The sequence below is a fragment of the Stegastes partitus genome, unplaced genomic scaffold (assembly GCF_000690725.1).
Source record: "Stegastes partitus isolate 25-593 unplaced genomic scaffold, Stegastes_partitus-1.0.2 Scaffold273, whole genome shotgun sequence".
Classification (NCBI taxonomy): Eukaryota; Metazoa; Chordata; class Actinopteri; family Pomacentridae; genus Stegastes; species Stegastes partitus.
In genome coordinates, this window is record NW_007578004.1 from 227,170 (window position 1) to 239,956 (window position 12,787).

At 39.5% G+C, this 12,787-nt stretch overlaps 1 protein-coding gene across 1 annotated transcript in view; it reads left to right on the top strand.

Moving 5' to 3' along the window:
- The window catches only part of vps37d (VPS37D subunit of ESCRT-I), a 50,544-nt gene that overhangs the window by 20,173 nt on the left and 17,584 nt on the right, over positions 1–12,787 (top strand). Inside the window, exon 3 of the mRNA XM_008282465.1 lies at positions 8,839–8,921. Within this exon, the coding sequence (XP_008280687.1) occupies positions 8,839–8,921 (83 nt within the window). The remainder of the gene's footprint in view (positions 1–8,838; positions 8,922–12,787) is intronic.

Here is a 12,787-nt window from a genome sequence, read left to right on the forward strand (position 1 = left end):
TTCCCATAAAAATAATCCCATCGTGTCTTGAAATGGCTTAGATGTAATGCCTTTGCCTCCTTTAGGGATGTGCAGATCTATCTTTCTTTAGTTACAGCATTCTGGCCTTGAAGCAGAAGTCTTTGTGTTAAATTTCTAAGCTGGCCAATATGGAAATACACGATTAACGTACCTGAAGAAAGACTTGGCAGCACAGGAAGGTATTATACATGTAGAGTTAATAGGTTTTCTTTCATATAATTGTGTCTTATTGACCCAGAATACATGTAAGTTAGTGTAAGCACGCTTGGTGAACACAGTATTATGTCTGGATGGAAAAAGCTTGCAAAAGTCTCTTCTGGACTAATGAGCAACTTTTAGAGAAATAATAGAATAATGTTTAAAATGTGAATCCAGTAGACACTCTACAGCTACTAGAAAATGATGTTTAGTGTGATGAAACTGGGAAATCTATCCAGATTCATCTATAAATAAATATCTGGTAGCATCTGTTGTCCACAGCTGCTAGGTACTGTATGAAAATTTTCTTCTTCAGGTTGTTAAATCTTTGCAGCTATCTGAAGGCAGAAGGACACATATGGTGATAAATGTTGAAGTTAAACTCCTAAAAAACACATTTCTGTGTAACAAAATTACATATTAAGACTTTTTTTCAAATTAAAAAGTTGTCATGTCTTAAAATGGCCTACCTCCTATCAGATCTCGCCTGCAGTTCGAGCACACCAGCATACCGATGAGACACAGTAGCATGTTGTAGTATTGAAGTATTTCAGCCATAAATAGTCAACCCGGAAAAATGGCCCCGAAGAAGAATATTAATACCCACAGCTCCACCCTGCAAGCTCACAGGACTGGTTCTGCGTTTTTGAGTGTTTTAAAGTATAAATTCTCTGCTATGGTGTTGTCTACATATTTTGCTCATGATGTCTTCTGGCATGTAGAAAACACCTTATGGACATGTTATTCAAGTTAAAAAAAAGCTTGTTTGATCTCAGTTTGAATTTGAAAAGTGCTGCATCAGAGCGTATCCCCATCAAGCTTTACTTTACCTGCATTAAATCACATGCAAATGAAACCAGGCTGCTTTAAAATGACTTTGTATTCTGCTGTCTGTGTGTCACATCTCAGTTGAATCATATTAGTCACAGCATGATGTGAGCGATTATAATGTAAAATATAGTTGCATTATGCCATGAAAATTGTATTTCACATATTATTTTTTCCCATTGTAATTAATTGACTGTTTAAAAAAAAAACACATTATCTACCCCTTGCTGCTCCGATGATTCTTGCTGCTGTGTGTTCAGACTACAGATTGATTTCTGTCTCTCCTTTTTTTTTTTTTTTTTTGCAGAGCTGCTTTACGGCTGCTTTGCACTTTCCCTGCTGCACGTACATGAACCAAAATAGTAGGTGAGCCTCTAAATGCCCCCACGGTCCCTTCAACCAGGACCACTTTCCTCTCGTCGCGGTGCTCGTGCAGCTGAAGCAGGGACCTTTTGACTTCTCTTGTCTTTATGCGTTAATCAAACCAACAGGGATAACGGCGCACGCTTTCAGACAGTCTCTCCTTAAAGGCATCCACGGTGTTGTTATCTGTTATATCCACGAAAGTGACAGAAGTATTTGTGTGAAGAATGACAAAAGGAGCCTGAGAGAGAAGTGTAAAATCTGTTAATTAAGAGAGTTTCTGATGACGTTAGACGGTCTTGACAGGCAGTTTGTTTGGATGTTAAGGCCTTAAAGCTGCCAATAAATAACCTCTGCTTGTTACATGCAGCATTGAGGACATCAGGGCAACGGCACTGTGCTTCTAACATGGGTTCAGACTCGATCACGCTGCTGATTATCACCAGTAGCAAAGCCTCTAATGTAGAGCGAGTTCAGCACAGGCAGAGGTGAACTCACTGGAGGACTCCATTAATGTGTTGACATCTGTTCTTACTGAGAGGTTGCTGCATGGTCCACAGTGCATCCCAGGTGACTGTCACATCAATCAGCATTGCCACAGCACCAGTCCGATAAGAGCGTGATGTACGTTTTGACTCCACATCAGCTCAGATCACTGTAGCGGATTTTAATGCTGACTCCAAACCTGCCCAGACTGGGCATCTGCATCATCGTCAAGCCTTTGGGGGCAATGGCGGGTGACAGTCGATCCGATTATTTTGTTGTGTCTCTTCAGCTTTGAAAGACTGCAAACCTGTCACGCCCAGACTCGTGATTTTCTGATACATGTTCAGTGCTCTGTCCAGCGTTGAGCTGTGTCCAGTGCAGAACTGAAGTATGAGATCTGAGGCAGTTTGTCTCAAAAAGGTAGAGAAACAAAATGTACCAGAAATTCCTTTTACATTAATACATTAGAAGGAACATCTAAGCCTTATTTGTTCACTTTGCTAACTCTGTCTGTTTAAATGAGCAAATAAATGAGTGAAACATTGTGAAATTCTGGCATGTCTGGATCAAACCACATAAAATAGATGCTAGAGCTGCAACTAATGATCCTTTTAACTACAGAAATGTCAACTCGGTTCTGCAGAATTACTGGAAAACAGTGAAAAGCAGCCTTCAGCGTTTTCCAGAAATCAAGCTTGCATTTTCAAATTTCTTGCTTTGTTCAAAACTTAAAGATTTTCCGTTTAAATTGATGAAATAGAGCAAATCTCAAGTTCTGTAAACTGGAAACAAAGAATGTTCAGCATTGATCAGAAGCTGAAAAAAATGACTAACAATAAATTATACATCAAAATTGCTGCAAACTAATTATCTCTATAATTTACTTATTTTGTAGTTAAACAACAGTTAATTTCAATTCTTGCACCCATGCGCCCATTGCACCTCTCGGCTATTGGGGCACCCCGTAAAATATGGTTTTCTTTTTTTACAAGCTTTGAACTTTGTATACTGATCCAGCAGCGGCAAAGGGAGGTGATGTTATCTTGTCCAACTGTTCAACTGTGTGTCCACCCCTCCATTCCTCCGTCTGCTCCCGGAGGATGATTTAGAAAAGTTAGGACAACTTCAAGTTGTATCTTGGGCCTCTATCAGGTCAGAAATGTTCCCAGGCAAAGTATCTCATCTGTCATCTATCTTCTGGATTAAAATGTTTTGTTTTGCAGCGTGTAATGAAGATTTAGGCCCTAAAGGGGCAGCTGGAGGTATTTACACGTTCAGTCTTGTCTGAGTCAAGTATGTCTCAGCTTCATGTTTCCAAAGACAGTGCAGATGATGCTTTCATAGCTTTTATAGTGCAAATCTGCCATGATTCAATAAGACGAAACAAAACAGACAAAACCCAAAATAATTAAGAAATCACTGTGAAGCTGTTATGAATAGGTTGTTTCTTTAAAAAACAGTGATTTAAGACGAGATACAGCGTTTGCTGCCCTGATTACCTGAGGCATTGTATTCCAAGTCTACAAGCTGTGACAGCAGAGCCTCTGTCACCTTTGTGTTTGAATTAGAATAAGAAAAGAGGTGCCTGAGGATCTCAGAGAAACGGGGAAATACGAAAAACAACAAAAGTATAATTTGTGGCTATAGGCTCTTCAAGACTGTAAAAATACGATTTTGGAATCTGTTTAAAAACTAATCGATCAATGGATTGTGGTGTTTTTCCTTTTCAAAACTCTGGCAAAATTTTGAACTGGCATCAGTTTACTGAGAGAGACTGAGAACCGGAAATGCAGCGATTAGTATCTCGTCTTATCACCGTTTAGTTGGAAGAAATTCTGAGACGTCCACTTACGGATGTCATGACAGCAGTTTCACAGGGATTCAATTTACTGAAAACGGTTTTTCCCGCATCACAGGAGATAAATCACAGATACATAGCTGCTGTTTGCTTTAGCGTCTGCTGCGAGGGGCCGGTTGTTAAGTCATAAAGGGACAGTTTGGGAAACATATTACAGTCAAAGTGTGGCTCACACAGCAGCAGTCGCAGCACGACTGCTCATTGTCTCATATCTGCTCCCACAGAAAATGCGTGACTCCATCACCGACACCATTCACTTGTTAGTTCAGCTCAGTGCAGCCTCCAGGTCCATATCCCCCCCTCGACTTCCAAAATGTAGGTCACATACAGCTGCTCTAAGAGTATTTGTTTGCCTGGCTGTCACCTCCCATTACACCCCCCATCTCTCCACATCTGCAGTGTGGGGTCAGGACACATGCATGCCTGCTTCCTACTACACCAGAGTTCACACAACGATGGCCACGACGTAAGTGGAGCGATAGATTATTAATGCTGTGGTGACGGCGCGATAGAAAGCGGGAGGCAGCTGAGTTTATTGAAGTCGTAATGTTTTGTGTTTTTTTTTTAGCTCAGAAACCTTCTTTTAAAGCAAATTTATCTCCTGTAAAGATCTGAGTGAGCGACTCAGCTGCCATGCTTGAATAGCAGGGAGCGTTTCCAGAGAACATCTCGCCTGGGAAAGCGACTGCCTGGACACATTGTCCATTTTCACTCTGTAAGTCGAGATGGGGGGTAGAGATTTTCCCTGTGGGGCTTAGAGTTATTAGAGTCATTACTGTGACCTTTATTTCTTTCCCCCCCCCCCGGTATTCAGTGAACCCAGCCTGACTTGTGGGGGTTAGCGTGGCTGTCACGACGTCTCTTGGAGGGACAAGACACACTTTGCAGTCAGCTGGGTCAAGCCTGTTCATACTGATGACCGACCGCGGCCCCCAGGAGGTGAACACATGCTGTGTTAGTGTGAGAAAACTGCACCACATACATATTTATTAGGCCTGCTGCGACCGTCCCTGCTTGTAGCTGATGGTCGGCACTTAGGGGTGCAAAGTGTCATTTTGCTTTTAATTTTCTTATTAGGAATCGACCAATATGAGTTTTTCAGGGTTGATGCAAGTTGATGGTAATCAGAAAAGACTGGTAACTGATATTTGGAACCGATATGCATTAAATGTAATGTTTTAACAGCATTTGATAGCAGGGAAGCTGTCATTCATAGCTAGGCTTCTTCATTAATAAGGGTGACTGTAACTGAATATGTAAAATAGAAATAGGAGTGATTAAATTAAGATGCTTCCTCTGTTTATGTGGGATCAGCTGAAAATGATCAGTTTTTCTCCTGCTGTTCTTCTCTATTTTCTTAATCTTTCACTGTTCTGTCACTTGTATTGTCCACTAAAGTCCGTATATTACAGTAATAATAATTATTGTTTTCCAGACTCTGTTTCAGGTTAATCCATGGCTCCTGTCTCTCTTAGCTGCTGTCTCACTTAGCTGCTAGCTCCTAGCTGTTAGCATAGCATTAGCCACAGTGAGAAGAACTAATTTCCTGGTTTGTGGCAACAGCTTGTAGTTTCTTATAAGTTTTTTACAGTCTGCTTGAGAGACATTTCTGAGGCCACAGAGTGAACAGACAGAGAGAGAGACCTGAAGTTGCACATTTGATAGATCAATAGTCGACCAATAAAAACACAGATAATCGGACAAATGCCAAATATCGGCCACGATAATTAGCCAGGCAAATAATTGGTCTACACGCAAGCAATACAAGCAAAACTCAAACTGAAAATACCAGATGTCCAATTAGGAGCCATATTTCAAAGCCTTTTAAGACAACTTGGGTCTTATTTTCTCAGTTTTTGTCTGTTTTCTTCCTTAATAAGGCCATTGTATACATCTTCAAACAAAATGGAGGCTGCACGGTGCAGCTTGTGCCCCGTATTGTTTACATTTGGGAAAATTGGCACCATCAAAAGTTTGCCAAATTAGCTGTTTTCAGTCTTTGTTTGCTCTGAGCTCATACAAGCACAGACAACTTTGATACTCAAGAAAAAGGATTATTCTCCGGCACCTTGTTTTCTTTCTTTCCGGAGCAGATTTAAGGAGTTTTGTTCACAGTGGCCATCAGAGATAATGATATCCTTGGGCAGTAAAACTGACACTTAATCCAAAAGTATGTGTGCTGTGTCTTTGCGCTTAGTTTTGTCTCTAAGGAGCAGTTTTTGATGCAGATTGTCAGCTGTGTGCTAAGGGCCTTTAAATACCTCTATGAGCTTTGTGCCATAAATTACTTTAAGTTGTTTTTAGACCTCCTGCGCGTTTCCTTTCACTTCACAACTCTCCCTCAAATATTTCCTCTATTAGCCATCAGTTGGGGGCTGCCATGAAATAAGAGGGGAGAGAGAGAGAAATGTTTTTTTGACCTCTATTCAACCCCACTCTTGTCTTTAAGTAATATCCAGGAAAAGTAATATTTGTTAATGCATTTCAAGGCTCAGAGGATTTCCTCAAAGAATAATTGTCCCTTCATTTTTTTTTTTTTATTCAGCTGCATTCTTGCAGTGTCTGCCATCATTTCCTTCTATAATAAATTCATTGCTCTCTCTAAGCTGACTGCTGAGGTCTGGAAATGTTTTAAAAGAGGTGCAGGGGGAAACTGTCTGTTTGGAAGAAGGGTTGGGTGATTGGACGAATATACAGTCTCTCGGCGACTGGCTGATCATCAGTTATTTGTTTTTGTGGTGATTTTTTGTCATTTTATTCGGTTAATTTTAATTGTTTGCAAATTGAGAAGTTTCAAGTCTGTGCTCAAGGTGGCTGGCAGTTTTAGCTGCAGCCACTGTGTCGACAGAGGTGATTAAGTGACTGTCATCAGCAATAAATTGTGCAGGCAGGCCCAAATTTCAGTGGAGCAGTTTCCTAAATGTTGTGTACTGTGATCGCTGCCCCAGAAAAGGAAATATAGGCAGTTTGTGCAATGTTATGATGGTGTCTTTCTGTCTTTTCACAGCTCAGTTGGTCCAGTAAAGATTAGTTAGACATAAAACCAGGGTTCCTCCTGCTACGGTTAGGTGGACAGCTAAAATGATTTATCAGCATTTTGGACACATTTGTGCAGAGATATTCATGAGTCTAACCATTCAAGAACTTCAGATTAGATCTATTCTGTGGGGTGAAGACATCTACAATTGTTGGTTTTTGGGTCGCCACTATAGCTCAACTAGTTGAGCTGGCGACCCATGTACAGAGGCTGTAGGACCTTCGCTGCAAGTCCTTCCCTCATTCTTCTCCCTCTCAACTGTCATATACAATAAAGGCAAAAAGGCCAAGAAAATTACAAAAAAAAATTGTTACCAAAAACAATTGTTGGTTTTGCACGTTTTGAGTCAGAGTGTATGAGGAGGAGGCCTCAGATGTGTTGTCAAGGTGTTTGTTCAACAGAGAGAAGAAGAAAACGTTGCAACTCACCAATGAAATTAGATATTGCTCATTTCTACTTAAAAAATATCTTTTTCTGCCAGTCAGTGTTTATGTTGTGGCAGGTTACACCACAAATACATAACTGTGTGGGAAACAGATCTGGCGCCATCTGAACTGTCAAGACTGTCAGACAGCTCTGTGGAAATGTCAGCCATCACTGCTTGTTGGATTGACAGTAACGGTTGGAAAGTTTTAACGTGTTGCCCAACCCTGTGTTTGACTGTCTTATTAGCTCCACTTTGACCTGCTGTGCTTACACCATGCTTATGTCATATGGACCGTACTATAATTACCAGTTTCCAGCTTGTAATTTTTTCTGAAAGCTCCATCTTCTCAAACTTAACACTTCACAGAACATCAGCGCGTCCAGTCACCCACAAGTCCGCTGTTCTGCAACATTTCAGCCAAATGTAATGGTTGCAACAGTAGTGCTATATCATCAGTGCACTGCATTCTTTAATCTGGAGAAGTTGTAAACATTATGATTTTTCCCTTCCTTCCATCTCACAAGTGAGCGCAGCCTTACTGCTGCATTTTAGGTTCACTCACCTTCAGTTTTACCTCCAAATTAGAGCTGTAGCCAGTTTAGATAAACTGGATGAACTGCTGTTTGATTTACAACCTGTCTGATCATCTGACTGCTCATGTTTCTCACACTGTTGGACTTGTAGATGTTTATAGACCGGAGAATCCCTCTCCTTAGTGACTTCAAGGCTATTATTAGATAGGAATAATAGCAACTAAGCTAATAAGACCCAGGTTGTAACAACCAGAATTATTTTCAAAGCAGAGAATACATCAGAGACATCATATGCACTTATAAATGTTATTTATTCAATAAGATTTGCTTCTATAGCTAATAAAAATGATAAAAAATTAACCCAAGATCCACGTAATTTCAATTTTTAAGTGTTGGGAGCTTTCTGCATTCGTCAGGGTTCTAAAGTTTGCTGATGCATCACAACACAGTCCTGTCAGCCATCATCATGCTGCGTGCTCATTCCTAACGTAATGTTGATATTTGCTGGTTTGAATCTTCTGTGGCAGATTTGACACAGTTTCTTACAGTTTTGTAAACTGCTGCCCCCGTATGTTTGTTCAAGGCTCCCTGCATTTTTTATTGTATTGACATGGGCATAAATAATTTAAATTTGTTGCATATGTGTGCAGTCTGAGTACAGTTTCAAAGAGAACTCTGCTGTGCTTAATTAGCATTTATCCCCTAATTATTTGTTTGATTTTTTTGTAGATTTATGTTACTGAAGAAAATCGAAATGATGTGTCTGACAGAATAATAGGTGCAGATGGCAAAAATGAGAAATGGATTTGAGGCTTGTGGTCAAACCAAACTAAGACAAGCTTCCGAAAATAGCTTGAAGTTGAACATTTAGAGCCCTCGTTTCCCCTTTTTTTTTCTGACCAAGAACTATCCACCCTATCACCAGCGCCTCCTTGTCAGCACATACCCTGCAGGCTCTTTGTGATTTGGAAAATAATTTTCTCTGCTGTGGTTTCTCCGTTTTCTGGATTCCTCTTGCAGCTCCAGTGAAGTCATACCTCATCTTCCTCGCTCTGCATGCATCACTGATGTTTCTTTGTCGTTGCAGAGGCTCATGTCCAGAAGCACAGCCTGCAGACAGCGCAGAACCTCCTGCAGGAAGAAGTGGCACGTGCAGAGGAGCATTCAGAGGTAAAAAAAAAAATACGGAAAAAGACTCTGAATATGGAGCTTTTTCTCTCGTTGTTGCTAAGAGTCAAACACAGTCTTTTATCTCTTTGGCAGCACTGTTGTGGATGATTCTTGAAAAGCCTGCAGTCTAGCTGACAGCCCACCCACTTCTGTGCAATCTGATCTCTAAAGCCGTGAGGCATACCATACATACAGTGAGCAACCCACCAGCTTCTGACAGCAACTTAACCCACTTCACTACAACAGCCCACGCAGAAATGCCTCTACATTCTAGTGTTGTCAGCACTGCAGTACTGACAGCTGTCAGTACATTGACATTCTACAGTCCTACCCTCCTACTAAATGTTAATTTTCCGAGCGATTCCTCTTGTGGGTGAAACGGCATGAGTATGAGTCTCCCTGTACTATTAAATACTGAGCGTGGCTCTTAAGTCCATTTTGCTGATTTATATTTAAAGCTGGGGGAAGGAGAGAGTGAGAAAACTGCACGTCTGAGATGAACATTTACATAGTGTCACTCACTCGTTCCCAACATGGAGATAAATGACTGCAAGATTAATCTGAGGAGGCATCTCAAGAAGATTAAAAGCATACAAAAAAATTCACCTTTTCAGTCTTCAAATGAAACAATCTTAGGAGGAAATATCAAATCACATCCTCGAACATTTTGATGAAATACTGGATTTCTTGTTGAGAATTAAATGGAAATGTCTGTTTAGTACATAGGAATCTGCAGCCATCAGCCAGTTAGAATAGAATAGAATAGAATAGAATAGAATAGAATAGAATAGAATATTATTGCCATCATACACAAAGTACAACACAATTAAAAGACAACTCCAGTGGCGCAAAATACAAGTATTAAAAAGACAAATAAGAATATATAAATATATTAATAAAAGGAGCCAGTAGAAATTATATATAGTTAGGAATGAGCATGGTAATAGCCAAACGGTAGAATCAATATATTGCACAGTTGAGTAAGAACACTGTGGATATATGAGAGATATAATAATGTAAATAATATATAATATATATGAAATATAATATAAGATAATTGAAAATAATTATAATATAGTATAGTATAATAGAAATAATAAATACATATGATAAATAATTCAGACTGTGGAGACTAGTGTGCATTCAGTACCGGTATTGCACTTGGATAGAACGTGTTGGTGGATTGGTACCTCTTTCCTGAGGGCAACAGCCAGTTAGCCTACATTTATATGAAATATCAACATTTTTTTTTACTATATCAGGTGCAAAAATGCAGTGTAAAAATGATGACGTACAGTTTAATTGACTTTGTATTGTACAATTATTTTTTTAATATACAATTGTTATTAGAATTTCGATTGTACAATTGACTGACTGAATGATTATTATTATTGTTGTATAAAATATACATTATATTGATTAAAAAAAAAAAAAGGTGAGCTTTTACAATATTGAATTTCCCTTCTGGGATAAATAAAGTATTTTTCATTCATTCATTTCATAAACAGAATCGCCTCTGAAAAAGCAGCACAGCATTTGTTTCCTTTGAGCAAAGCCAAGCTAGCTTTTTTCTTTCTGGTCTTTATGCTAAGCTAAGCTAACTTGCTGTGAGCATAAAAATATGACAGCGATAACTGTCTCGTCATCTAACTCGTGGCAACAGCCGATAAGCATTTACCAAAGTTTCAAAATATTACCGTAAGGGTTCACAAAGCCAGATGAGTTAGGACTAATGTGCTGATCCAAGAAAGGAGGGGCTGGCCAATATATTTTTTAGGACCAATGCTGATATTGAATGATTAGTAATCAAGAAGACTGGAAACTGATATTTGGAACAGATGTATATTTGCAGTTAAAGTGAAAAATCTTGGTGTCAAAATACAGAATAACAATAATTCCAACTCGAAACGTTAAAACGCCTTTGTTTATTTAGCATAGATTGTACCCACGCCAATTCAGTAGCGATGTCATTCGATAGCAAGCCCTGCCTTAAAACAAACCCAGCTTTAGTGTTTATTTTACTTAGAATTGGACCTGAATTGAGAAAATGAACACTATGCTGCATTGAAGGGGATTTGATATTAGCGATTGTGACCATAAACTCATTAGGAAAATGTTTACCGACGTAACAAATCAAGTGAGAGCTAGAATTATTTTTTTCATTGACTTCTACGCAATTGGACATTTTCTTGAAACCAGAAGAGTCTCCCCCTGCTGACTGCAGGTTTAAGGCACTTTTGAACTTTATTCAATTAATTTATTATTCGTAAAACTGGTGTTTTTCATCATAAACCATGACATCATCAGCAGAAAACAAATACATTGAGTTCCCGTCAGAAAGCAAACAGATCAAAAACATTGAAGCAACTGAGCAAGCATAAACAAACATTATTATTATTATTATTATTATTATTATCTAGGTATCATTCAGCTGGATTGTACCCTTATCCAGACCTTCCTTAAAGGGCTTCCAGGACTTGTCAAAAGAGTCAACACGGTTTTTGAGTGAGGTATTAATTTTCTCCAATCTGCTAATATAGACTCTCTTTTAACCAGCTATTATGTGACAGAGGGTGGACTTGTTTCCACTTAAATAGAGTTAAACGTCTAGCCAGGAGTGTTGTAGAGGCCAGGACCGGTTGTGTAGTCGGGGACAAATCATAAACACCTGCTGGGAGAATTCCAAATAGACTCTCATGCCAAAGACAGACCCTAACGTGTCAAATATTTGGTGCCAGAAATCTGTCAAGTTGGGGCAAGACCAGAACAATGAGTAGGATTTACAGGTGACTGCTCACACCTATTACAAATGTCGCTGCTACCTGGATACATTTTTGCCAATCGGGCATTTGTGTAAGGGACTTCTGTTTAGTTTTTTTTATTTGTTTGGGATTTTTTATTTTTAGCCTTTATTATAGTTGAAAGTGGAGAGAGAGATAGGAAATATGGGGAGAAGAATTGGGGAAGGGCCTGCAGTACATTGTCATGGGCCGGACTCGAACCCACGGGACTACAGCCCGTGTTCATGGGTTGCCCGCCCAACCCGTTCAACTATCTGGGCACCCGGGACTTCTGTTTTAACTTCACTTTTCAGACCCGGAGGCTACATCTATCTTAATATGGAGCCTGTGGTTTAGAAGTTGTTATTCGTGATCAGATATAGCTGTGAGCGAGACATTGCTTGAGAACACAGAGAAAGGTGACAAAGTAGCACATTTTTAAATGCATTCATTGTATTGGCATCAATATTAATACTTTTTATTTTTTTTAAGTTATTTTTTGGCCTTTAGTGCCTTTATTAGATAGAACAGTGACGGGAGAGACAGGAAAGTGGGGGAGAAGAATGGGGGAAGGACCTGCAGCAAAGTGTCATTGCCCCATACATGGGACGCCAGCTCAACCAGGTGAGCTATCGCGGCGCCCCGTATTGGAATCAATTTTAAAAAGATAATAATTGTGATAATTGAAAATGTGCAGAATACTGAATCTTCTAATCAGCCAGGCTGAGAATGGGTTGACCCCTAGCAAAAAGTTGCCTGATTAATTCGCTTTGTAGGTTAAACTAAAAATACTGAACATCTGAAAATCTCAAAACACCTTTTTGGAACCTCATGTAAAAGTGTGACTTAACAGTTCTTTAACTTTTGGTTAGAAGGCAGTAAAAAACGATTAAAAACTGTTTAATTGTTAGGAAATCCATCAAAAAATGGCTCGTCCACTACAAGAGTAATATACCTGGTGACTGATGCCTTCACACGTGTAGTAATCAGGACTGTTAAATCATGAACACAGTGAGGTCATTACCGTAGCGTCCAAACAACTCCATATAAAAGCTGCTCGAGATGTATGCTCACCTGCATGAGCTC